This window comes from Chionomys nivalis, chromosome 8, assembly GCF_950005125.1.
Source record: "Chionomys nivalis chromosome 8, mChiNiv1.1, whole genome shotgun sequence".
Classification (NCBI taxonomy): Eukaryota; Metazoa; Chordata; class Mammalia; order Rodentia; family Cricetidae; genus Chionomys; species Chionomys nivalis.
Window position 1 is genome coordinate 39347212 of NC_080093.1, and position 23925 is coordinate 39371136.

Here is a 23925-nt window from a genome sequence, read left to right on the forward strand (position 1 = left end):
AAGGTCCATCATGAGGGAAGCATGGCAGCTGGAGCAGGAAGCTGCACGCTCACAGCCTTGATCACAGCATGGGGTAGGTAGCAACTGGCCAGTTGTTTTTAATCACAGTTCTGTTCCTCAGTGATGTACTTCTAATAAGACTACACAACCTAAATTTCCATAAACAGTTCCACCAACCAGCAACCAAGTAGTTGAATGCCTGAGACTGTGGGAGCCATTCTCACCATAAACCCCCATATTCAGTTCCCTGGCCCCCGAAGGGGGTCATACCATAATGCAAAATGCACTTAGCCCAACTTGAAAAGTTTCTGTAGTTTTTCATATTCCTTAACACTGAGTCTCTCAGCAATCTCTTAATTGTAACCCCCCTGTGAAATTAAAAAGCAAATTATATACTTCCAATGTATAATAGTATAGAATTTTTTATTACCATTCCAGAAGGGAGGAATGCGGCCAAGTGAAGAAATACTGAACCAAAGCAAGATGAGAACCCAGCAGGGCAAACATCAAATTCTGCAGTTCCATATCCAACGTCTGCTATTTTAATCTTAAAGGGCTTAGATAAGAGCCTCTGCCTCTCCAGCTTTGCTGCCTACAATGTCAATCTCTCTCTCTCTCTCTCTCTCTCTCTCTCTCTCTCTCCCTCCCTTTCTCTCCCTCCCTCCCCCTCCCTCCCTCTCCTCCTGATTCTATTCCCTCTATAGCTCTGCTTGGCCCTATTTCATGGCTCTGGCATCTCTAGCATTGGGGTTGTCCTCTGCAACCCAGACTTTCCTTGACAGCTTTACACAATGACTTTTCGCAGCCTCTTGCCCTCTCATGGCCTCATGCAAAGACTCCCTTGTTATACACTGAGTGACCTCAGCAACTCTTTGAAACCATGCACAATCCCTTCATTCTTGCAACCTTCATGCCTGTGAAGCCAGTGTCAAGTAGACATGAACTACACGGCCAAGTTCAGCTGCCAGTGTGGGATGGACGCTACAGCCCTTGAATCACATTAGTAGCGGAGTGTTTATTTAGTTGCTATGAGGAGAAGATGCCTGCAGCTCTCCACTGCAGGTTGGAAGTTTAGCCAGTGGGATCTTGCCCTGAGGGCACCCTCCTTTTGTTCCAGTGCAGAGTAGGCTCCTCTAATTTCTAACAATTACAGCTTCAAGCCTCTAACTTCCTGAAGTTCTTTTTCTCTCTAAACTGTATGTTTTGCCCTACTTGCTCTTTTCTCATTGTAGGCTATGTAAAAGTTACTGATAATAACCATACCCAAGGAAATTAATCCATCACTTTTTTAACCTTAGGCAAGTTCTTAGGACAGGGGCAGACTGCAAGCAGATTTTTTTTTTTTTTTTTTGCCAAGATATCACAGGAATGGCCTCTAGCCCAGCACTAGGAAAGCCCTTGGCTTCCCTCTGAAAGCCTGTGACTTGGGCTTCCATGGTCCACTCTGCTGTCCGTACAGCTGACTTCTAGGTTCCTATGTGAATGGCTCTTTAAGCTCTATTTATAGCATTCAACTGCTTTCTAGTCCAGGGTTCCAAATTTCTCCTAAAAACCACATGGACAGATTCTTCATAGCAGCAGTCCACTTTCTGGTGCCAATTTCTAGGCCAGCAGAGCATAAGACCAGGAAGCAGTTTGTGTGTTGAATGGGACCATTTCCTAGTCCACTCTCTATTCCTGGGCCCTTGAATCCTAGCTGTAGGAGAGAAAGTACTATGTGTTGTATGCTGATTCAAAGAATATATCGTCTTCTGGAGAACCCTGCCTCTGCTGTCTAGCCTGTTACCACCATTGACGCTGTAACTCAGTCTCCAAAAGGCTATTCCACCTCCACCGTATTATCAAGCCATGTGTTTTAGAACGGTGGGGAACATGGTAAGGCTAGTGGATTCCATGAGCATTCACCCCCTGTTGCAGTCCTTTGACCATGAGTTCCTTGGTCAGAAGCAATAGTGTGTGAAATGAAATGACGATCGAATGCCATGATGGTGGACAAGGCATTCTGTAGGCTCACTGTTGCTAGTTTTTGCAGATGAATTATGTGCAGCAAAGGCAAATCTATAACCAGAATAAGAATTTATCTCAGTAAGGCCAAAGCAATGCCCTTTCCACAAAGAAAGCACAATCAGCCTGGCATCGTAGCTGACTGGTCATTCAGGGGAATGGAGCCATGTCATGTCTAGGCTCGTTGTTGGTCTCCGGTGCCAGTAGATCCACAACTCAGCAGGAGCTGCAGCCAAGTCAGCCTTGGTGAGTGGAAGGCCATATTATCAAGCCCCTACATAACTATTTGGGTGGGAAGTTCCATCCCAAGCCGCCTCCTTTGGGAGTTGCACCTCTGAGAAAGCCTGCCAAATGGTGACCCCTCCCCAAAGAGGCCCAAGACCACTCCCACAGAGTATTTAAACTGCCCCCCCTCCCCAGAGAACAAACATGGGGTTTTCTGGTCTTCCTTCCCATCTCCATCCCTTAGGGGCTCCATCCCTTGGGGCTGGGAGGCTACCCGGGAGCATTAGTATCCATTAAACCTGGGCTTTTTCTAATTTGGTTTGATTTGGTCTGATTTGGATTGTTGTATTGGTGGAGAGGCTTATCGGGCTGTAAAAACTTTTAAATAACCTCCATCTCGGCCACCATAGCTATTTTGCTCAAGGGCCCACTCAACTTTGACCAGGGCAGGGATGACTGGGGAAAGAGGCTAATGATCCTCAGGATGGGTTATCCAATCTATGATTGTTAGTTCCTATGCTGAGGTCATCTTTTGCTGAGCATTTACATGGAGCTGCAGTGTCTTCACACACTTTGTCCATTTGGAGGGCTCTGCCCACATATTTCTAATGAGAATGCCTTTCTCACCAAGTTTTCTATGGTGCTTCTTCCAAGTCCCTGGCCATCTAGCCAAACCACTGGCCACAGCTCATGCTTCGGTAAGTAGTCACAATCTGGCCATTTTTCCTTTACCCCAGTGTCTTTTATGGTTGTCCCAGAAAGGGGTGGTAACACTGAAGCTGGCAACTTCTGGGTGGTGCCTGAATAAACCATCAGTAAACCAAGCCCAAGTCTTCTCTTCCTCAGGCAACCGATCACACGGCACACTCCACGAAGCCGTCTGTGCGTGTTTGGGAACAGATAATACTCAGTTTAGATCACATGGTAACTTGGTGCCCAACTCCCAAATTTCTGCTAAGGCTTGATAGCGGGCTAAGAGCTATCTTCACAAGGGAGATCAGTCAGCACACAATGATAGAGCCTTGCTTCTAAATTCCTAGCCTCTGCTGTGATTTATGCATAGCAGCCCGCTGGAGACCCCAGGCAGTATCCTTGTCTTCCAGTGACACCTCAGGTACTGTCAGGTCTGTTCAGTCATATAATCCAAGTGGTAGAGCATCCAGGGCCAGTTTAAGATCACTCTCTTGTTCCAGGTCCCATTCAAAGCTGGCTTCTTTCTGAGCCACTTGATGTATAGGCAAGGGAAACAAACCTAAGAATGTGTTGCCTCCAAAATCCAAATAGGCCCACTAAGCACTGTACCTCTTTCTTGGAAGTAGGAGGGGCTGGGTACAACTTATCCTTAACCTTAGAATATCTATCTACTCCACACTACAGGACTAGAAATTTTACTGAGGTGGAACACTCTTGAATGGATTTATTTCCTGTGCTCTGATGCACATACACATTACCAACAAGTCCAAGGTGTTTGTTGCCTCCTGCTCACTTGGTCCAGTCAGCGTACTAGTGATAGTCATCTGCATGCTCCATGATCCAAATAGGGTTACGGAGGCCAGATAGGGTTAAAGGGAGACGTGGCGAGAACCACCAACCCTGCATCTTTCAAGTTTTTGGTGGTGAATTAGTTTCTGTAGTCTGTTCTAGAATGTGATATTGGATCACGTTTTTCCTGGTATGTAGTTTTTTTTTTTACTCTTTGGGGGCCCACCACCCAGCTCCCAAATAAATACATGGAGACTTATCCTTACTTATGTATGCCTGGCCTTAACTTGGCTTGTTCCTAGCCAGCTTTTTTAATGTAAATTATCCTGGTTCTCTTTAACTACATTTTGCGTCTGGGCTTTTTACCTTTCTTTATTCTATACATCTTTCATTCTTACTCTGTGGCTGTCTGGGTGGCTGGCCCCTGGTGTCCTCCTCTCCTTTCCCTTTTCTCACTGCCCCTTCTATTCATTCTCTCTGCCTGGCAACCCTGTCTGTTTCTCTCTCCTGCCTAGCTATTGGCCATTCAGCTCTTTATTAGAACGATCAGGTTGTTTTTAGGCAGGCAGAGTAACACAGCTTTACAGAGTTAAACAAATGTGACATCTTTTGTATCATTAAACAAATATCCCACAGCATAAATGAATGTAATACATCTTAAACTAATATTCTACAACAGTGTTATATTAGACTATCCAGAATATATCCTATAAGCCAGTCTAATAAATTTCCTTTTAATATAGTATTCATTCTGTTGGTCCTCTTCATTTAGAGAACCCTAACTAATACACCCACCAGCACTGATAACATCACTATCGCCCATAGATGAATTTATAGTCATATGTATCCACTATTACAGTACAACAGAATCATTTCACTGCCCTAAAGATTATCTTTGCACCCTCTTTTCTTCCCTTTGATCTTTGTGCTGTCTCTATAGCTTTCCCCAGTCCAGAAAGTCACAGTTAGAATCACTGAGATACGTGGCTTTCTTAGATTGATCTCTTTTTCTTAGTAATATGCATTGAAATCTATCCCATCTTTTCATGACTTGTTAGTTCATTTCTTTTTATTGCTAATAGTATTCCATTTTCTGAGCATGTCTTCTAGGCCAGTCAATTGTTATAGTTTGCTGAATTCATAGCTGGTCATGATCGATACTAGTTTCCTTACCTAGTACTTGAATAGCACCTTCCAGCACTAAGTAGGATGAACTGTCAAGGTCAACACCATCGTTGAATGTTATTTTAAGGTGTGTTACTTTTGTTTATGCTCTGGAACATTTGTTTAATGGTGCAAAGATGTGTTTGATTAAATAAAATTCAGCTGTAATCAGGAGGCTGCATCAGCAACTGACAGGAAGTGGTAGGGAGGAGCCAGGTGGAGATGCGTTTTTTTATAGAGGGGTCAAGAGATTCATGAGGGATTTTGGAGGCACTCGAGGAGAGGAGGTGAGTTACTTGTTCTTCAGTCTTTCTGAGGAGCAGAATTCTACCTCAAACCTTGAATCTTGAGTTCTATGGAGGGACTGAGTTTTAGTTAAGTTCCCTTCGTAGCACCTAGGGAACAGAATTTCCCCAGGCTGGGCCCTCCTGGCCTAAGGCTGCTGATACTGCTGATAGCAGCTAGGAGCAGAATTGCAGTTACTGTTTTGGACAGCTGTGGATTAAAAGTCAGCAACAATTTAAAAAAGAGCACAACACAACGCCAGCTTGTTTCACAATGTTTTATGACTTAAGCTTGTGGAGGTAATAAGGTCTTACCTCCATATTCTGGATGATAACCTAGAGTATTGACGAAAGCTTGGAATATTTGTGGGCCTAGGGACCTCACTGCCTATGCTGGTTAGTTTTATGTCAACTTGATACAAACCAGAGTCATGTGGGAAGAGGGAACATTAATTGAGGAAATTCACCCACCAGAGAGTGGCCTGTGGGCAAGACTCTGGTATGTTTTCTTGATTGATGTGAAAGGGTCCAGTTAGCTCACTATGGATGGTGCCATCCTTGGACTGGTGGTTCTGGGAGCTGTAAGAAAGGCTGAGCAAGTGCTGGAGAGCAAACCAGGAAGCAGCATTCCTCCACAGGCTCTGCATCGGGTCCTGCCTCCGAGTTCTTGCCCAGACTGCCTTCAGTGAAGGACTGTAATGTGGAAGCGCCCAGAAATGAACCCCCGTCTCCAAGGTGCTTATAGTGTTTTATTCCATTTATAGGACCCTGGCGATGACACTAGCCAACAACTCCAAAAGAAACAACGCATACCTGGCACTTGGCTCTTTTATCATTATCTTTATTGTTTGATAGGACAAGTTTTCTAGGGTAACTCCGTTTTCACTCTTTTGTGTATATGTATATGCCAGTTGAATATACTTCTGTGAATAGTTATGTGAAGCTCCGCCAGCCCTTCACTAACAAGGTAGATTTAATGTTTTTAACAAATCCGAAGTCATCGAAGTGTTGTTCCAGAGGTGCAAAGATAAACACTGGAGCAGCCCACACTTCCTTTCTCCGGCCTGTGAAGGACCAGATCCCCTCCCTCCGCTTTCACCTTGACCTTCACAGTTTGAAGTCTAAGCCAGCCTTCCTCCAGAGGAAGAGGCTGCAGTTGGCCTCTGGTGGTCTCCTCCTCTCTAGCGGCAGCAGGGGGTTAGTGAGAAAGGGGAAGGGCAAGGCTGGAAGATAAGACCTCAGAAAAGGGTGGCCGAGGCCAGTGGTGGTGGTTAGTACTGTTTAACTCAGAGACTGGCAGATGTCCTGCAGTGCCATTCAGATGGTGCTGGGTCATTCCAGACGCAGCCCATGTTTAAGACAGAGGTTGTATTGGGTCTTTTTCGGGGCCTTCATTCTGATGAGGCCATTCCCACAGTCTCTCAACTCCCAGGCCTCCCTGTTCTATGTAACCATGCTCGCGTGAGAAAATGATGCACAGCGAGCTCAAGAGAGCATGCGTTGCATGTATCTCTGTGACACAGCTCTCCGATATTTGCCTTCCTCGAGTAAATTTGGAATTGACCAGTGTGTGCCCTTGGTCTGTTGCAATGCCTGTTGTTAGATGTCTGTCAGGATGGCAGCAAAAAGCAGTGCTTAGATTTTTCCCCTAGACTGCTGTAAGCCTGAAGTCCATCTGTGAAATAATGCCCAGAGTTAACTCAATGTCAGTAGGACCAGCGGATTACATATTAGTATTAATTGTTCTAACAACATAATATTCAGACCCCGTTGCCCTGAACAACCTACTGATTTCATGATTCCTCAGCCTCTGGATGTTTCTCTTTCATTCCTTCATTCATTTCTACTTGACTCACTTTTCCCTGATATTTTAGAACATGGAGCAAAAGGGATCTACAAAAGGCTAATGCCCCAGTAAGAAGCAGTAAATGGTGTCCTCTGGATCTCACAGATGTGAAGCTGGGTTGTGTATTAGGGTAATTGCTGTTTAGCATGCATCAAAACTGAAAGAGCTCAGTTATGCAAATTAGTTGTTCAGTCGCTTACTGTGTGTGTACTTACAGGTTCTTCAATTTTTATTGAGTTTTGTCTGAGCCCATTAAAGTTGTCATTGTATCTTGTTTCCAAGATTATCCACATTGTTCATCCTCGCCATTGTCTGTAAGGAACTAGAAAGTTCTGTTGTTGATGCTGATCACAATGGACTGCTTCCTTGCTCTTTGGAAAGTTTGAAGTAACTGAGATAACTAATTTCCACCGTCTGAGAACAATCAGCTCTGCAGAAAACTTTCTCTGGCAGCTCCTCCCCCGAGCCCTGTGGTTTTTGAGACAGGGCTTCACTCTATGGCACAGGCCAACCTGGATCTTAACTGCACATGTACCCAGGATGGTCTCATACTCATGCCAGTCCTGCCTCTGAGTTCTGTAGTTACAGGTGTGAGCCACTATACTTGACAGAAAGAAGTTTTCAGGTAGACACGTTAAGTCACTTGAGAATCTGAGTTGCTCTTCCATGGCTGGATGCTTAGAGTAAAGAATGATTTCCTCCCCTGCTTGAAATGAGTACGGTTGCTGTTTTCACACTGTATAAATGTTACATATATCAGTGAAATAAATGTAAACAGCAATGTAATTCAGAATGTGAAGGGCCCCCTAAACGGTGCGGATGTCCAAGGTCTGTGTGTGACCTGTGCATTCAGGCATAAACCTGTGCCTGTGTGTGGAGGCCAGCGGTCAACACCGGGTCTTTTCCTCAGTTGCTCTCCATTCTGTATTTTGAGACAGGCTCTCTCACTAAACTTGGAGCTTCCAGTTTAGGCTAGGCTGGCTGGTTGGTTAGCTCCAGAAATCTGCCCGGCTCTTCCTTTTGTGTACTACTTGTGCTGAGGTTACAGAAAGAAGCCCCACCCCCAGCTTTTTATATGTGTTCCGGGGTAGATCAATGCTCATGTTTTCCAGGCAGGCTCTCTACTGACTGAGCTCTGTCTCCAACCCTTCTAGTTTCTTCATCAGTAGACCCACCAATTGATGGGCATGTAGACTGATTCCTAACTGGTGGCTTTCTCTTTTAAAAATAGGAGTGACCTAACGTAGTTCCCTCTTAATGGACATTAGATTCATTCTTGTTTTTTCCAGTCTCATTCTTCTCTCAGTATGCTGGTCACCAGCCATGTGTGGCCATTTAACTTCATTAAAAGGAAATGATATTAAAACTCAGTCTCTTGGTCACACCGCACAACAGCTTTTCTGTGGCCGTGTGGGTTACACTGGACAGTGTTCTCATGCTGCGGCTACTGATTTGCCGACTGTTAGAGCTCTGGCTTCAGCACTTGCCCCCCCCTCCCCCCCCCCCCCGGTTCATTCTGTGGCAGGGATTTCTCAGAGCATCTTTTTTGGGGGGAGGGGGGACGCGGGGGTTTGAGATAGAGTTTCTCTGTAGCTTTGGAGCCTGTCCTGAAACTTGCTCTGTAGACCAGGCTGACTTTGAACTCACAGAGATCTGCCTGTCTCTGCCTCCCCAGGGCTGGCATTAAATGTGTGCGCCGCCATCTTCCGGCTTCTCAGAGACTCTTCTGTACAGGTCTCTGTGCTGTGCACCTGGGAGTCTGTTGAAGAAACATCAAAATTAGATCTTCATCCTACCACATTGTATTCAACAAAGATACTTATAATTCTCCCAGTAAGCATGCATGTAGTTACAAATAATATCTATATTGCCTTATGTTTTTTATTATAAAATATGTTCAAATACTAACAAAAAAGTGTAAGATAAAAATATCTTCTCTGAAATAAGCGACCTTATCTACTTTGGAGGCCAGTTTTGAATGACAGACTTGGTTTGGATACTATCTCTAAAGGATCTTCCAGAACATGAACTGAAGTGTTATTAACTTATCAACTTGTCGGTCACAACCCCTTTAGTGGTTCAACCACCCTTTTCCAGGGGGTCACCTAAGACCATCAGAAAACAGAGATATTCATATTGCAATTGAGCATAACTTATAAAGTAGCATAAAAAATGATTTTGTGGTTGGGTGGTCACCACAACATGAAGAAAGAACTGTATTAAAGGATTGTCGCATTAAGAAGGTTGAGAACCACTGATTTAAATACATAGTTCTATTTTGATCTCTTTCTTAACCTACTTATTTTATAAAATGCACCCCCTTGTTTGCTGTAGACCCTATATTATACAGCGTATTAATTTGTATTAATTTTGTGAACTTGAACTTAACTTTATACTGTATGTACTATCTAGTAGGTGCTGGGAAACTGAAGAATTTGGACCCATTCCCTCAGACGGACGGGGCCAGTGTAAATGATACAGAGTGCTGGGGAGCGTGCGGGGTGCAGGGTGATATCGCTCTTACATGTTCTTTCCTTTTCCTCCACTTTCTGTTCTTTTGGAGAATATAAGGTCCTAATGGATAGATTTCAAAATTTTAAACACATTTATATTGTTCTTCTTTTTTTTTTTGTTAAGATCTTCAACCTTATTTATTTATTACATTTTGAGGCAGATTCTCTCTGTGTAGCTCTGGGTGACCTAGAACTTATTATGTAGACCAAACTGACCACAAACTCAAAGAGATCTGTCAGCCTCTGTCCCCTGGAATACTGAGATTGCTGGTGTGCACCACCATACCTAACTTATTTAATTATCTTCAAGATTATTTTTACTATTCATTTATTTGTCCACGTGCAGATATATGCTGCATGTATACAGCTTCCTGTATAGACCAGAAGAGGGTGTTGGGTCCCCTGGAATGGAGTTGTAGGCAGTTGTGAGCTGCGTGCTGGCCTCTGTACTGGGTCTTCTGGAAGGGAGACAAGTGGTCTTAACTGCTGAGCCATCTCTCCAGTCCCGTCAGCCCCTCAGCTTTTTATTTTCTAAGTTTGACATTATTGTTAGGACTGTGTGCTCATAGCAGAGATGCAGTGCAAAGCTGTAATCCCTGTCAAACAAGGCTGGTCCCCAAGACTTGTGGTTACTGTTGCTCTCATGCACTAAGCATTTTAAAGATGCATCCTATGGGGAAAGGTACTGCCTCCAAAGCAGTGGTTCTCAGCTGTGGGTCGTGACCCCTTTGGGGGATCAGACAACCGTATCACAGGGTCACCTAAGACCATTGGAAAACACAGATATTTGCATTGTGATCCATAACAGTAGGAAAATCACAGTTATGAAGTAACAACAAAAATAATTTTATGGCTGGGGGTCATTAGGAAGTTTGAGGACCGCTGCTCTAAAGTAACAGTCCAAAATAGACTTTTACTTTGGGAGTTCTAATGGGGGAAAATCGATAACAACTTAGAATAAAGTTAGAAATAAGAGAATTGATCAGTTTTTTCTTTCTTTTTTTAGGGCAAGTTAAAGTCTTCAGAGCGCTGTATACATTTGAACCCAGGACTGTAAGTATTCTGATGTAAACTCTGAAAGTGACACAGCAACCTAAGGTGACTTTATTTAGACACCTATTCTGGCCTGAGTTGCCTGTACTTTCTGCCGTGCTGTACGTAATCCACAGGATGAGTGTTCAGTCCCTCCACACTGCTCTCTCCCAGTGAGTGGAACTCCTAAACCTCAGGTTGATTCTCATGGCCCGGGTGTGGAGGTCAGAGACTCCCTCATGTTGCTTCTCTCCGTGTGTGTGGGGACATCTGTTTTCAAGTCACCAAGTAGCCTGCATACAAAAATATCTAAACTACAGAGACTCCATTCTTAGCTTTGCTCACACACTAGCCTTCCTCATCCTCTCCTTGACCCTCTACCTCACACCTCTTCACAACCTTCTTTTATTATTTATGATATTATTCTTTCATCTCTCCTGCCCCTGTTTTGTGTCACACACTGGATGAGCCTTGCCGATAGTGCAGCCACAGCTCAGTGACATTATAAGAAAGCTAGCTAAGCTTGAAGGAGCCGGCAAGTACCATTCCTCCATGATTTCTCAGGGCTCCTACTTGGGTTCCTGTGCTAATGGTTTCTCTCAGTGATAGAAGTGTAAGCCACATCAGCCCTTTCCTTCACTCGGCTGCATTTGGTCAGTGTTTTAGCAACAGGAAGGACACTGGAGCACCCTCCGTAGCACCCATCGTTTCTCCATAGTTTCTCCATAGCATCCAGCATCATTTGCCTGTGTCTCCCACTCAGAGGGCTGATTCACGCTGCCAGGCCAAGGCCTGCGGAAGACCACAATCTGCCATTTTCTAAACCTCTACCCGGCTCCTTATTTGAACACGGGAATACTGCTCGCTGCTCACTCCACAACTGCCCTGCAGTCCTGACAGAAGGTTCCTATTTGAGGTCCATCACTTGCTGATCAGCAGCCGGAGACTAATAGCCCAAGTCTGCATACTCGGACTTTCCCAGACTTCAGAGATGCCAGGCTTCTAGACAGAAAGGGCCATTTCTCTCACCCCAGGAGGTGGGCAGAACGTGTATGGAGGGGGCTGCTGCAGCAGAATCACAGACCTGAAATTTTAGCCACAGGCACACAATTCCTCATAATCCTGGAAGCCAGAGGCCCCAGACTGAGTTGACAGCAGGGCTGGTTTCTTCTGAGGCCTGTCACAGTCACCTTCTCCCTGTGTCCTCACGTGGCCTCTCCTTGAGTGTGTCGGGGTTCCAGGCTCTTCATGGATGCCATTTGGGTTGGGTTAGGGTCTACCTCGAAGCCCTCACTGTATCCTCATCTTCTCAATAAAGACCATCTTTGGCTAGGAAATGGTGCCACATGCCATTAATCCCAGTACTTGAGAAGCAGAGGCGGAGGCAGGCAGATTTTGAGGTCAACCTGTCTACAGAGCGAGTTTCTGGACAGCCAGGGCTACATAGAGAAATTTTGTCTCAAAAAAAAGAAAAAAAAAAAAAAACCTGTCTCTGAGGACAGTCGCACTTTGAGGTGCTGGGAGTTGGAACAGCAGCCCAGGATTGGGGAGGAAGCTCAAAAAGCATGACAGGTAGTGGCCTGAGCCCAGAGTCATCTTTAACTTTTAGCTTCGCTCACAGGGATATCTTTGATGGGATTAGGATGACTCAAGGAGGATAATTGCGGAGGAGAGCTCACAGCATCTTCAGTTGCTCCTCCAGACCAAACAAGCAGGAGGCCACCCAAGCTTCCTGTAGAATGAGGCCTGTGTTCCCTGAGGGTAGGGACTGCAGTGACTCTCTGACACTTGTATTGCTCTCCCCAGGTGTCCTTAGCTGGGTTCCTGTTGTCCTTCCTCACTGCCCTCCTCCAGATGTGTGGCTCCTCCCGACCTCTGCTTTTCCTCACTTCCAGCATGACTCAAGCTTCCCTGCTAGGTTAATGTTTCTAGTGTGTGGCTTCGGTCCTCTGTCTGCTGCACATCTGTATTTCACTGTGTGGCCCTCTGTGGTGTAGCTCTTGTTCCCAGTGCCCCTAGCCGCTGCCCCTCCTCCTCCTTGTATCACCCAGAGGACTCAGGAGAACCCATCTCTGCACCTTCTCTGGACCCCTGGTGTAGCCCCCTCTATGCCTATATGAACTGTTAGCCCCTCCATGAATACTGCGCTGAGCACTCCCACGAGGAGTGGGTGCCTCTAACTGTGACCTGCTCAGGCACAGTACTGTCCAGGCGAGTCCCATCTGGGGAACAGAACCCAGGTTCAGAGCCTGTGCTATGCTTTCTGATTTGCTTTCCTCTTTCACTGCTTGTGACCTGGAGATGACTTCACCTTTGTCTCTGTTGTTTTTAGTGAGAGCCGTGATAATGCAAAGGCGGCAGCGGCTGTAGGGGTCGCTATTGCTACTGAGTTCTGGTTGCTATATTGATAGACATTTACAAATATCTTTTCTTTGTTTGATATACTGATTGCTAATTTATCTCCATTTCTTTTCTGGAGAAAGTTTCTCCGAGCTATTTCTTAAATTCTTAGTTATTAATGAATATACAGGAGAAATACATATTTAACTCATTGGGTAATTTTAAAAGTATTCTCTCTTTAAAATGTGGCTATAACTTTTGATATGCTGGTCCCGAGGATCAGTAATGGCCATTCCACATCCTGTTATCCCCAGTCCTCCTTGTTCTCCCTTCTGTCAGTCTAGATACTGAAGCATCTTATCTAGTGAGTAGGAGACCACCAGCTCAGACAGGCTTTGTTTTCCCTATTAAACATTGAACATCCTTCCAGACATTAATTTACTTTTGTGAGTATGTGACCCTGTCTCTTGGATAATGCTGGAAGCATAGTTTGTTCCCCGTAACAGAAAGTCCTCGTCTTTGTATGGACACACAACACACTGGCCACACAGCATGTCATGCGCAAGGCACACACAGCACACGCCATGACACAAGGACACCACAGCACAGCACCCAGGATCCTTAGCACACCGTGGTACACAGCACAGCGTGCTCAGCATACCACACATTGAGTGTACTGTCACATGCACAGCACACTGAGGGTGTAGCACACCGAGGGTGTAGCACACCTCATACCCAGCCCACTGAATTCACAGCACACTACAGAATACACTGAAAATACAGCTGAGCGCATAGTACCGCATGCTCCGCGTTCTGAACGCATCGCTCAGTACACTGAGGCCACAGTACTCCAAGTCCTTTCACACTGTATGCTCGGCACACCACATATACAGTGTGCTATAGGCATAGTAGGCTGAGCTTGTACTGTGTAATTGTTTGTAATACACCAACTACCTACTTAAAGCATTGTGGCCTGGAAATACTGAAATATGAGCTGGAAGCTAGGAGCCCTTTCCTCGCATATACAACAGGCAAGAAGATGATGGTTCTGCTTTTAGCAACTTACAACCCCCGGAGACAGTGAGAATGGCAACCAGCTCTAGTTCTGGTAATGTGTCGCCTGGGTAGAGCAAGCAGTTGTGGTTCCTAATTATCTATCTTGTTTCAAGGACAGGTATTTCTGGCGTCACCCAGCCTTCTGTGATTCTAACTCTCCCCAGAACCCATTTGGATGAAGTGTCACACAGACACACCTGCCCAGACTGGCTGGGCCAGTGGGAAACATATTGACAGGGAGGAGCAGCAGAGGCTGGAGGAGGAGTGTGGGTTTCTTGGTCATACAAGGCGTGCCAGGCTGCTCTAGGTTACAATGTAAGAAGGAGGTCTAGAATGGGGATCCAAAAGCTGAGGTCGGATGCCAGCCACGCTCCCCTTTGGGATCTTCAGCCTTTCTCTATCTGCTTGCTAAATAGAGATGCTTAGGACCCAGTTCTGCTTAGTAGGTCTTTGCAAGACTCCGGCGAGGTCCAGCGTACTTTGCATGGGAAAAGAACTGTTTTCGACATTGCTGTCCTGCATTATTGAGGAGTTAGGATGAGGAATGTTTTCCAAAGCAGCCATCACTAAACTAGGCTGTGAGACTGTGATGACCAACAGTGGCGATGTGTGATGTTTCTGTGAGAGGAAACAAAAGCTGGCCTTGGAAGTTGGGGCTTCACAGTCTGTATATCACGTGCTGTGTGACAATCTCATCTTTAATCCAGCAATACAAAATGGCCCCACTCCTTAGTATTGTTGGAGAGGGTTGAATTACTATTTGCAAAGGCTGTGACCAGTGTATGACACATGAGTAATGTTATAAAAAAAATGAGAACATTCATGGAAAATTTATTTTACTTTTGAATAATTTTTGTATTTTTAGGTTGCCAAATCTAAAAAAATATTCAGAAGTATATCACAGTTTTTTTAAGCTTTAAAAAAGACATATTTACATAAACCAGTAAAATTGCTGCCTTGGGACTCTGCTGCCCATAATATATAGGAATGAGAATATACATTTGCACTCAGTAGTAATAAAAATTTACACTTGGTACTGTGGCTCCAGTCATTGCTTATTTTTTTTTTTTTTTTTTGACTTTTGCTCTATGTGAGACAATGTCTGTCTCTGCAGCCCAGGCTGGCCTTAAGCTTAGAGCAATCCTCCTGCCTTAGCTTCCTGAGTGCTGGGACCAAAGGCATGAGTACCACCATAGCTCGCTTCTTGTTCTAGTACCTTGTCATTCTTCAAGGAGAGGTGAGAGAATGTGGCTAAAAACCAGAGAAAAGCCGGGCGATGGTGGCGCACGCCTTTAATCCCAGCACTCAGGAGGCAGAGGCAGGCGGATCTCTGTGAGTTCGAGACCAGCCTGGTCTACAGAGCTAGTTCCAGGACAGGCTCCAAAGCCACAGAGAAACCCCGTCTCGAAAAACCAAAAAAAAAAAAAAAAAAAAAACCCAGAGAAAAAGCTGATGTAATGACGCTCGTGGCATCATTGTGTCTCCGCTTTCCATTTCTCCTCCCTGAATATGAAGCCAGGAATGTAAAAGTAGAATCGTCCTTGAACAGTTTACATTAAGTGGTCTGTTATGGGTTCTTAATGGAAAATGTGATTCTTTTAGGTAATGTCTAATTTCAAGCTGTAATGTTACCTTATTGACTGTACGGTCCCCAGCAGTATCAAGAATTGCATAAACCGCCCCTTAGCCAGACTCGGAAAACTGAGCCCTTTATTTTGTCCTTTAGGAAGAAGATAGTGTGTAAGTAGTATTGTATTTGAGAGCTATTACAGGAGAATAAACTGTAAAATCTAATAAAATAGCTGGACAGTGGTGGAGCATGCCTTTAATCCCAGTACTCAAAAGGGAGGCAGATGCAGGCTGATCTCTGAGGTTAAGGCCAGCCTGATCTACAGAGCGAGTTCCAGGACAGCTAGGCCTGTATGGTAAAAACCTGTCTCAGAAAACCAAACAGAAAACCTCCAAAACCCAGCAAACTTATAAAATGGCCAGACCTTTTTCTCCCTGACTGACTGTTGTTGCCTCATTTGATCAGCAAACCTGACTGGGTGTGGGGGGTTGGGGTAGAGGAGTGCAGTCTCCCTTTCGAGCAGCTGTGGTCCACTTAAAGCTGGGTCAGCACTGTGGACGTCGTCAGACGACTCAGCTTGGTGACATTTTCCTAAGATGCCCTTCACCAAGCCACAAAATAGGAGAATTACCTAAAAGATGCTGAGAGTTTTGACTTTGTTTTAAAAATAGAGGTAAAACTCACACAACATAAAATTAACCATTTTAAACCCAACAATTGAGTTCTGGGATTAATACAGTTGCCGCGGTGAGCAACCACTTCCTTTACCAGGTTCCAACACATTTCCTTCACCCCAGAGTAAAACCCTGTGCCCGAGAAGTGACCACTTCTCATTTCCCAGCTCACTACTCAGTTCATACAGAGAAGTAATAGAGATTTGATGTGTGCATATATGTACATTCAGGCCTGTTGTGTATTTCAGGGTTTTTTTTTGGCAGAGATTTTTTTCATATTTTTGTTTGTTTGATGGGTGAGTGATCTTACTAAAGATGGAAATTTAGGCAGAACTGGTTTTTGAAGGCGACTAAAATGAGAGGGGAAGGCAGCTCCTTGACTCCTGCAAGGTGCCGAATGAAGAGGGCTATTGTGAGCTGTGAGTGTATGGACAGGAACAGCACAGAAATGGCCTCGGACACTTCTAATGTGGAATGGGCACATCTGACCCTTATGGAACTCCAGGATGTGCAGCCAGCATAGATGTAGCTGCAGGTCACCTCCACCCCCACCCTCACCCCGCACACACACAACAAACACACCATTCCCATGCCTTGGCACTTTCTAAGGAGAGACAATAAAACGCTGCCTTAATGCTCTGAGATGGCCCCTGTGTTCAGTGCTATGCTGTGGTGATGAATGTGGGACTCGCTTAAGTGTCCTCAGAGGATCCCGTTTGCAGCTCGTGTTAAAGGAAACGGTCTGTCTAATCACTTTCTGTGTCTGCGGCCTATTGAAAGTATTATTGGTCATCCATCTTCAAAACAATGCCTAGAGAGAAATCTCAGAGGTCTTTTGTTTCTCTGCTCCTGAATATTATTTCAAATGAAGTTACCGTGCACTTCCTCAGGTCCAGTGGGTTTAACTAGTTTTGGGTAACTTGTGCTGTAAATCAAAGTGTAAAGGCAATAAATGCGCTAGGAAGTTGCCTTTCAAGGAAGCCAGTCGTGTGGGGACATCATCAGTCACCAGTCACTAAGTTTTATATACGGCGAATCTTTCATCTGACTTCATATTGCGGTTGCTTCAAGCACGATGCAGTTGCTAACAATCTTTGTTTATATTCAGGGGAAATGGTGTGTGTGGATCAGCTTTGAATTGCAGTCCATCATAGGGCAGAGTCGTATGTCCTCATCCCAGTCTGCCCCTGAGGGGAGGCAAGCACTTGGGGGATGAATGGGCGAAATAATTTGTTTCACTTGTATAATTTTTCTATATGTGGAATAGGCAAAAATAAAAAGTCCTTTTTTTCTAGATATTTTCCTACAAGTATTGTAAAGTATACTTGGTAATAGCAACAAATTTGGAAAATCCCTGTGCGTAATTTGCGCATAGTCATCATTTCTTCCTGTGTCTGTACTTGGTGTTTTTTAGCCTCTGTCAGTATCTGAGATTCTCTTTCAGTGGGCATTGGACTTCCTGTTTACTCAGAAAGTCATGGTGTTATCTGCTGGCAGAAATGAGATGTGTAAACCAAGTGCAAGCTTTCTTCAGAGAGTTCGCAGGGCACTTATGGTCAGGCCAGTGTGAGGTACTAGCTATGAAGTTAGCACCTAGAGTTGCTAGTTTCTGGATGACTTCTTGTATTTTAGCTCTTTAGGCTGTCAAAGCTGAATTATATATTAATATACAATTAATATAATATATTACTCATGTTTGATAAACACTCATTCTCTCTCAGCATAAAGACCAGGTAATAGTTTTCTGAAAATAAGCAAATATAAGTACTAATATTTTTCATAGTCTTGATTTTGGACATTTATCCACATGTGTACATAGATACATGTGTACATGCATGCATATATATGTGCGTGTGTATATCACACGTTATATATGCATGTATATGTATGTATGTACCTATGTATATCATCTACCATAACTTTTAAGAGGGAACATCCTTTGCTTTGTGATAGGAGGATATAAAAGGTGTTAGAAACTCGTGAAACAATTCTTTGAAAACATCCATCATGGGACAAATCCAACTTTAGAATTCAAGTATTAATTTACTATAATATTTTGTTGTATAATTTATTGTTAATGTTAATAGAGAAGTAATATTGTAGCTGGGCAGTGGTGTTGCACCCTTTTAATCTCAACACTTGGGAGGCAGAGGCAGGCTGATTTCTATGAGTTCGAGGCCAGCCTGGTCTACAGAGAGAGAGTTGCAGGACAAGGTCTAAAGCTACATGGAGAAACTCCATCTTTAAAAAACCAAAAAAGAAAAAAAGAAAAAAAAAGAATACTTTGGGATTTAAATTTTCAAAATGAAAGAAATCACTGTATTCTAAGATGGGAAAAATCGCATGGAGTTAATGTTTGTTCTTTCCTTCTAGCCAGATGAACTGTACTTTGAAGAAGGCGATATTATCTACATCACTGACATGGTAAGCCCAGCTACTGTTCTCTACTACTACATGCATACCAGAGATATATCAACATAGGGCTCCACTGTTCCATGTAGCCATAATATTGTGGATTGTAAAATAATATTATTATTTTAAGTATGTATTTACAGAGAGATATGCATGCAGTCTCGCTTTTTGACACATTTATAGTCACATATCATTGGTAGTAATTGTTTTTTCATCACTAGGAAATAGCTGAATAAATTTCATTGTGGCCAAAGATGGAATTCTGCAGCCATACAAAGAAATATCTTTCACATACTGTTCTGATGTAATTCAAGTGGAATACAGCTAGATAAAATTGCATATATTATGCCTCACTTAACTAAGAAAGGGTAAGAAACAGATATGCTTCTATTTTCTGACATTGAAAATAAAGAAAAAGTTGGAAAATATTACTTAAAAATTAGTTTTCTCTATTTGAAGGAAGAAAAAACAGATTTTTTAAAATTATAATTTGTTGGGGCTGGAGAGATGGCTCAGAGGTTAAGAGAAGTGACTGCTGTTTCAGAGGTCCTGAGTTCAATTCCCAGCAACCACATGATGGCTCACACCCATCTATAATGAGATCTGGTGCCCAGAACACTATATACATAATAAATAAATTAAAAAATATATGTATAATTTGTTTTGAAGATTTGACTTTGGAAGCATACAAACATTTATATGGCTGTAAAATTAAATAATTAAAAGCAGTCCCTAAAAATTAAGAACAAAATGAATCAGATGACTTTAATCATACGCTGGCAGTTAGCTCAGCCATGCAGAGAGGAAGTATTTTCTCTCCATAAACTTGCAATCTGACTAAACATCTCCAGTGACTATATCAAATGAAACCGAATGCCAACAAATAAATACATAAGTAAGTAAACAAATAAATAAATAGTGCCCATCTTGCCCGGCAAATGCTCCAAGGCTTGCGTTTGAGGGCAGCTGAGTCACCAGGTCGCTGTGTCCATTGTGGGTTCTCAGCATGGGAGGAGGAGGATGCGCAGGTGTCAGCCAGTGAATTGAAGGAGAGACACAGAAGTCCTTCATTTGAATTGGGAAAAAGATCATCTTTCATTTGTGAAGAGGGCCTTAGAAAAATGGACAACCCAGTAATAATATATTACTCTCATTGAAAGGAACAAGGCCCCTTTGAGAAATGGCTAGTGCCAGCTCTTGTTCATTAAATGTCCAGGATGAACTGAATTATCTCGTGACTGGAAGAGAAGGCAGCTTCAGAACTGCAAGGGCCACCATACTGGAATGACAAGGAGAGCAGGATGCCCTGCCATGAAATGGGGACAATTTGAGCATCAATCAGGGTAACAACCCTCAAGGATCGAAATACTATTTTAAGTTTATAGTTCCCTGAAAACAGATCTCAATGTTACAGTGAGGCACTGTTCAGGAGTGAGGGTGTTTATTCAGCTGCTAAGGGAAGGAGTCAGTGCTAGCTCTCCTTTCTTCCTGAACTTTATCTTGAATGATCTGAGAGTTGGTAAAGGAAAGTTACTCTTTAAAGGGATATGCTACTTATTTAAATGAGAAAACACCCCATTCTGCCACCCCTGTGATTGACAGCAGCTGCATTCCTCCAGAGGCTGCCTTGCCTTGCTTGTTTCCTGAGGGGGGAAATCAGTACCACCCATGCAATAGCCTTCCCAAAAATGCGGGCCAGAGTCTGCCTGTGCTTTTAGAACTCATTAGCAGCTCAGGGACAATGCACGGAAAAGAGGAATGTGTTTAACAGTAGCATACGTTTACAGCAGGCCAAATCCAGACTGTTTCAATATCTACAGAAGAAATTAATCGTTTCTTCAAATAGATGCATATATCTTGAGATCTAATAAACAACAATAACAACAAAAAACTAACAAAGAATGGCAGAGGCACCTGTATATTAAGGGCGATGTAAAAAGGAAGTTAGTTGTACTCTGGTCCATATTTGAAATCTCAAGCTGTGGACCATTGGGAATTTTGAGTTTTGACTTAGTTATTTGATGACGTTAAGGAATCATTGAGGAAAAGTTTGAAACTGTGGTAATGGTATCACAGTTACCTTTGAAAAAGTATATATCTTTCAAATACATGTTCTGATTCTGCAGAGTAAAAAATACACTATCACTAACCCTGGTAATCCCAGAGTGGAAAGCATGACAGATGGTGGGTAGTATTGGCCACAGCAGTGAGCCACACACTTAGGAAATGTTACCACATTGTTCTCTCTGCTGCTATGTAGGTATGAACTTCTCTACGATAAAAGTTATGCAAAAGTGAAGCTAAGACGAGAAGAAAATTTAGAAAATGTAGCGAACCATAAAAGTATATCATAGGAGAGATGTTAAAGTCTGGCCATCTAAACCCTTTAGCTGTAGTCTGAACTAACACCTTCTTCCCCTTTTCTCACATACTCTGGTTTGTCTGATTGAAGACGTATGATGTATACCTGATGTGAGTGGGGTGTGCTGCTGTATTTAGGTTTGTAATAAGGGACAAGGACCCAGATGGAAAGGGTTTGAGGATGCCATTCAATGAGGACCCAAATGAGTACTTGGGGACCCAAATAGTTTCAGCCACAATTACATACTGACTCCCTCTTTCTTGGCAGAGTGATACCAGCTGGTGGAAAGGGACATGCAAAGGCCGAACAGGACTGATCCCAAGCAACTATGGTGAGTACCAGCTGCACTGTGGCCTCCTGTTTATAGGATGGCCATGCCTACCGGTGTGCACAGGCCCAATTCATTGCTTGTGAGAATTCACTGTAATATGAAAACCCACACAATTTCCAGAGAAACACTGTGGATTTTGTTCCTAATACTTTTTTTTTTTTTTAAATGCTTTTAAACTCTAGATTCAGAGATTGTTCCTCTAATCTCTAATTCCACAGTTCTTAACCCATGGGTTGCAACCTTTGGGAATCAAATGGCCCTTTTTCAGGGGTTACATATCAAATATCTTGCATATCAGATATTTACGTTATGATTCACAACAGTAGCAAAATACAGTTATGAAGAAGCAACAAAAATAATTTTATGGTTGGTGGTCACTACAACATGAGGAACTGTATTAAGGGATCCCAGCATTAGGAAGGTTAAAAACCACTGCTCTGGCTCGTGGTGAAGTCCCACTTTGTTAACCAAGAGGTAGACCAGTTGTACTCTTAAGTGCTAACCAGAGCTGCTTGAGGAGTTTATTAAGATGTGGCTCCTACGTAAAACTATTAGTACTTGTAGTTTGAAGATGGGCAAAATAGGCAAAAAAACATGTAAGAAGAAACTAGCTGAATAAAATTAAAAAGGCACAGAATTGGTAAACAGGGTCCCTGATTTTAGTCTTTTTCTTCTGATTAGTAACAGGGTGCAGTACTAATGACCCCCCTGAGTGATCCCTCTGGATTTGATTCCATATCTGTGTAATGGGACTGCTGGGTTTAGATCACTTGTAGGAACTTTTTAGACTTTAGTGGTCCATGACTCCTTAGACTAGTGGTAGAGCGAGCATGGCACTGGTTCTCAGCACTGCCAATGGACTGAAAATGTCAGAGGATGCCCTTCAGAGGCATGGAGGCTGTGGCTAGGTCAGGATCAGGAGCCTGCACACCCCAGGCTCCTTGTTCAGGTTCCTCTGAAGTCCCCTATGCATTTTTCCACCATGCTGCATTTCCAGCCTTGGCCATGTATACTACGGAAAGTACTGACATAAAATTCTGTAAAGAACGTCCTACTTGGGGGCTGGAGAGATGGCTCAGAGGTTAAGAGCACTGCCTGCTCTTCCAAAGGTCCTGAGTTCGATTCCCAGCAATAACATGGTGACTCACAACCATCTGCAATGGGGTCTGGTGCCCTCTTCTGGCCTGCAGGCATACACACAGACATAATATTGTATACATAATAAATAAATAAACATTTAAAAAAAAGAACGTCCTACCCAGCTCTCTTAGGACGGCAGGCGTGGGCCTGAGGTTGCACTGGAGTGGCAGTCTTCCTCTGGGCACTCCTGCTCACTCAGCAAATAGACAGCTGCTGTCCATAGACCGTGCTGTGTCGCTCGCAGTCACTGCTGCTGCTCCTAGAGGGGACTCAGAGCTCTTATCAGGTATCCTCAAAACAAAAGTGGTCCACAGATTGCTGATACTTTATTAAATAGTTGAGTAAACTTGATGTTTGGCTCAGGTATTTGTTTGTTTTTTTTTCTATTTCCGTTAATGGCTACACTTACTGTTGTTTATGCTTGCAGCTAATTGCTGTGCCACTGCCTTCTTGCTTGGCTTTGTTTCATTTAACACAAAATCCAGCCCCTTTTAAAGGAGGTACTATCAGTTATTTTCTGTTCCTTCTAATCTACACTAAGTAAGTAATTCATTAAGCTGTTGTATTCGAGGCTCTGGCCATGAAGCTGGGTGCCTATGGGGCATGACCAACTCCCGTCAATCACTGAGTGACCTCAATGGTGGGCTTGCATTTTTGTTTTCTGTCTAGTGGCTGAGCAGGCAGAATCCATTGACAATCCATTGCACGAGGCTGCAAAAAGAGGTAGGTTTGTTTCTCTTTTTCTTTTTTGATAGAAGGTATGGTATATTAAAATGCATAGGTTTCTTTTTAAAAAGTTTCTTGTTATTTGAGAATCTCATACATGTATACAAGTATTTTGATAATTCTCCCACCTCCAACTCCCTATAACATGCCCCCTCCCAACTACATGTTCTCTTTTTAAAATAACAACCCCGACTCCAATTATTGTCCTTGTGCTGCACATGACTATCCACTGGGGTACAGGCAGCCACCAGTGATCTCAGCCCTAAGAGAAATGGCTTTTCTTCCTCCATCAGCTATCAGTTTCGATTAGCTTCTCACCTGGGAAAGGTGCCTCATGAACCCCTCTCCCATTCAAATGGGCATTTTGATCAGTGTGACCTTGTGCCTGTAGTAAGTACATGGGAGCAGCAGCTATGTCAGGTCCAGAGGTTTGACTTCGTGTGTGTAGTGAGTCCATGGGAACAGCAGCCATGTCAGGTCCAGAGGTTTGACCTCGTGTGTGTAGTGAGTCCTCGGGAGGAGATGCCGTGTCAGGTCCAGGAGACAGTGTTTTCTGGTGCTCTTCTCCATCCCCTGGCTCTTACATTCTTTCTGTTTCTGTATTCTGCAATGTTTCCTGAGCCATGGATGGAGAGGAGGTGGTGGAGACAACTTGTTTAGGGCTGAGCACTCAACACTCACTTTTCCCTGCCCTTTGACTGGTTATGAGTCTCTACATTAACTGCTGCCATTGCAAAAACAAAGCTTCTTAGCCAAGGTTGAGA

The 23925-nt window shown here is 43.6% G+C and overlaps 1 protein-coding gene across 1 annotated transcript in view; it reads left to right on the forward strand.

Annotated features, from left to right (window-relative positions):
• Ostf1 (osteoclast stimulating factor 1) overlaps positions 1 to 23925 on the forward strand; it is a 49544-nt gene that overhangs the window by 16816 nt on the left and 8803 nt on the right. Inside the window, exons 2-5 of the mRNA XM_057777608.1 lie at positions 10525 to 10571; positions 18564 to 18614; positions 21232 to 21295; positions 23105 to 23158. Of these exons, the coding sequence (XP_057633591.1) occupies positions 10525 to 10571; positions 18564 to 18614; positions 21232 to 21295; positions 23105 to 23158 (216 nt within the window). The remainder of the gene's footprint in view (positions 1 to 10524; positions 10572 to 18563; positions 18615 to 21231; positions 21296 to 23104; positions 23159 to 23925) is intronic.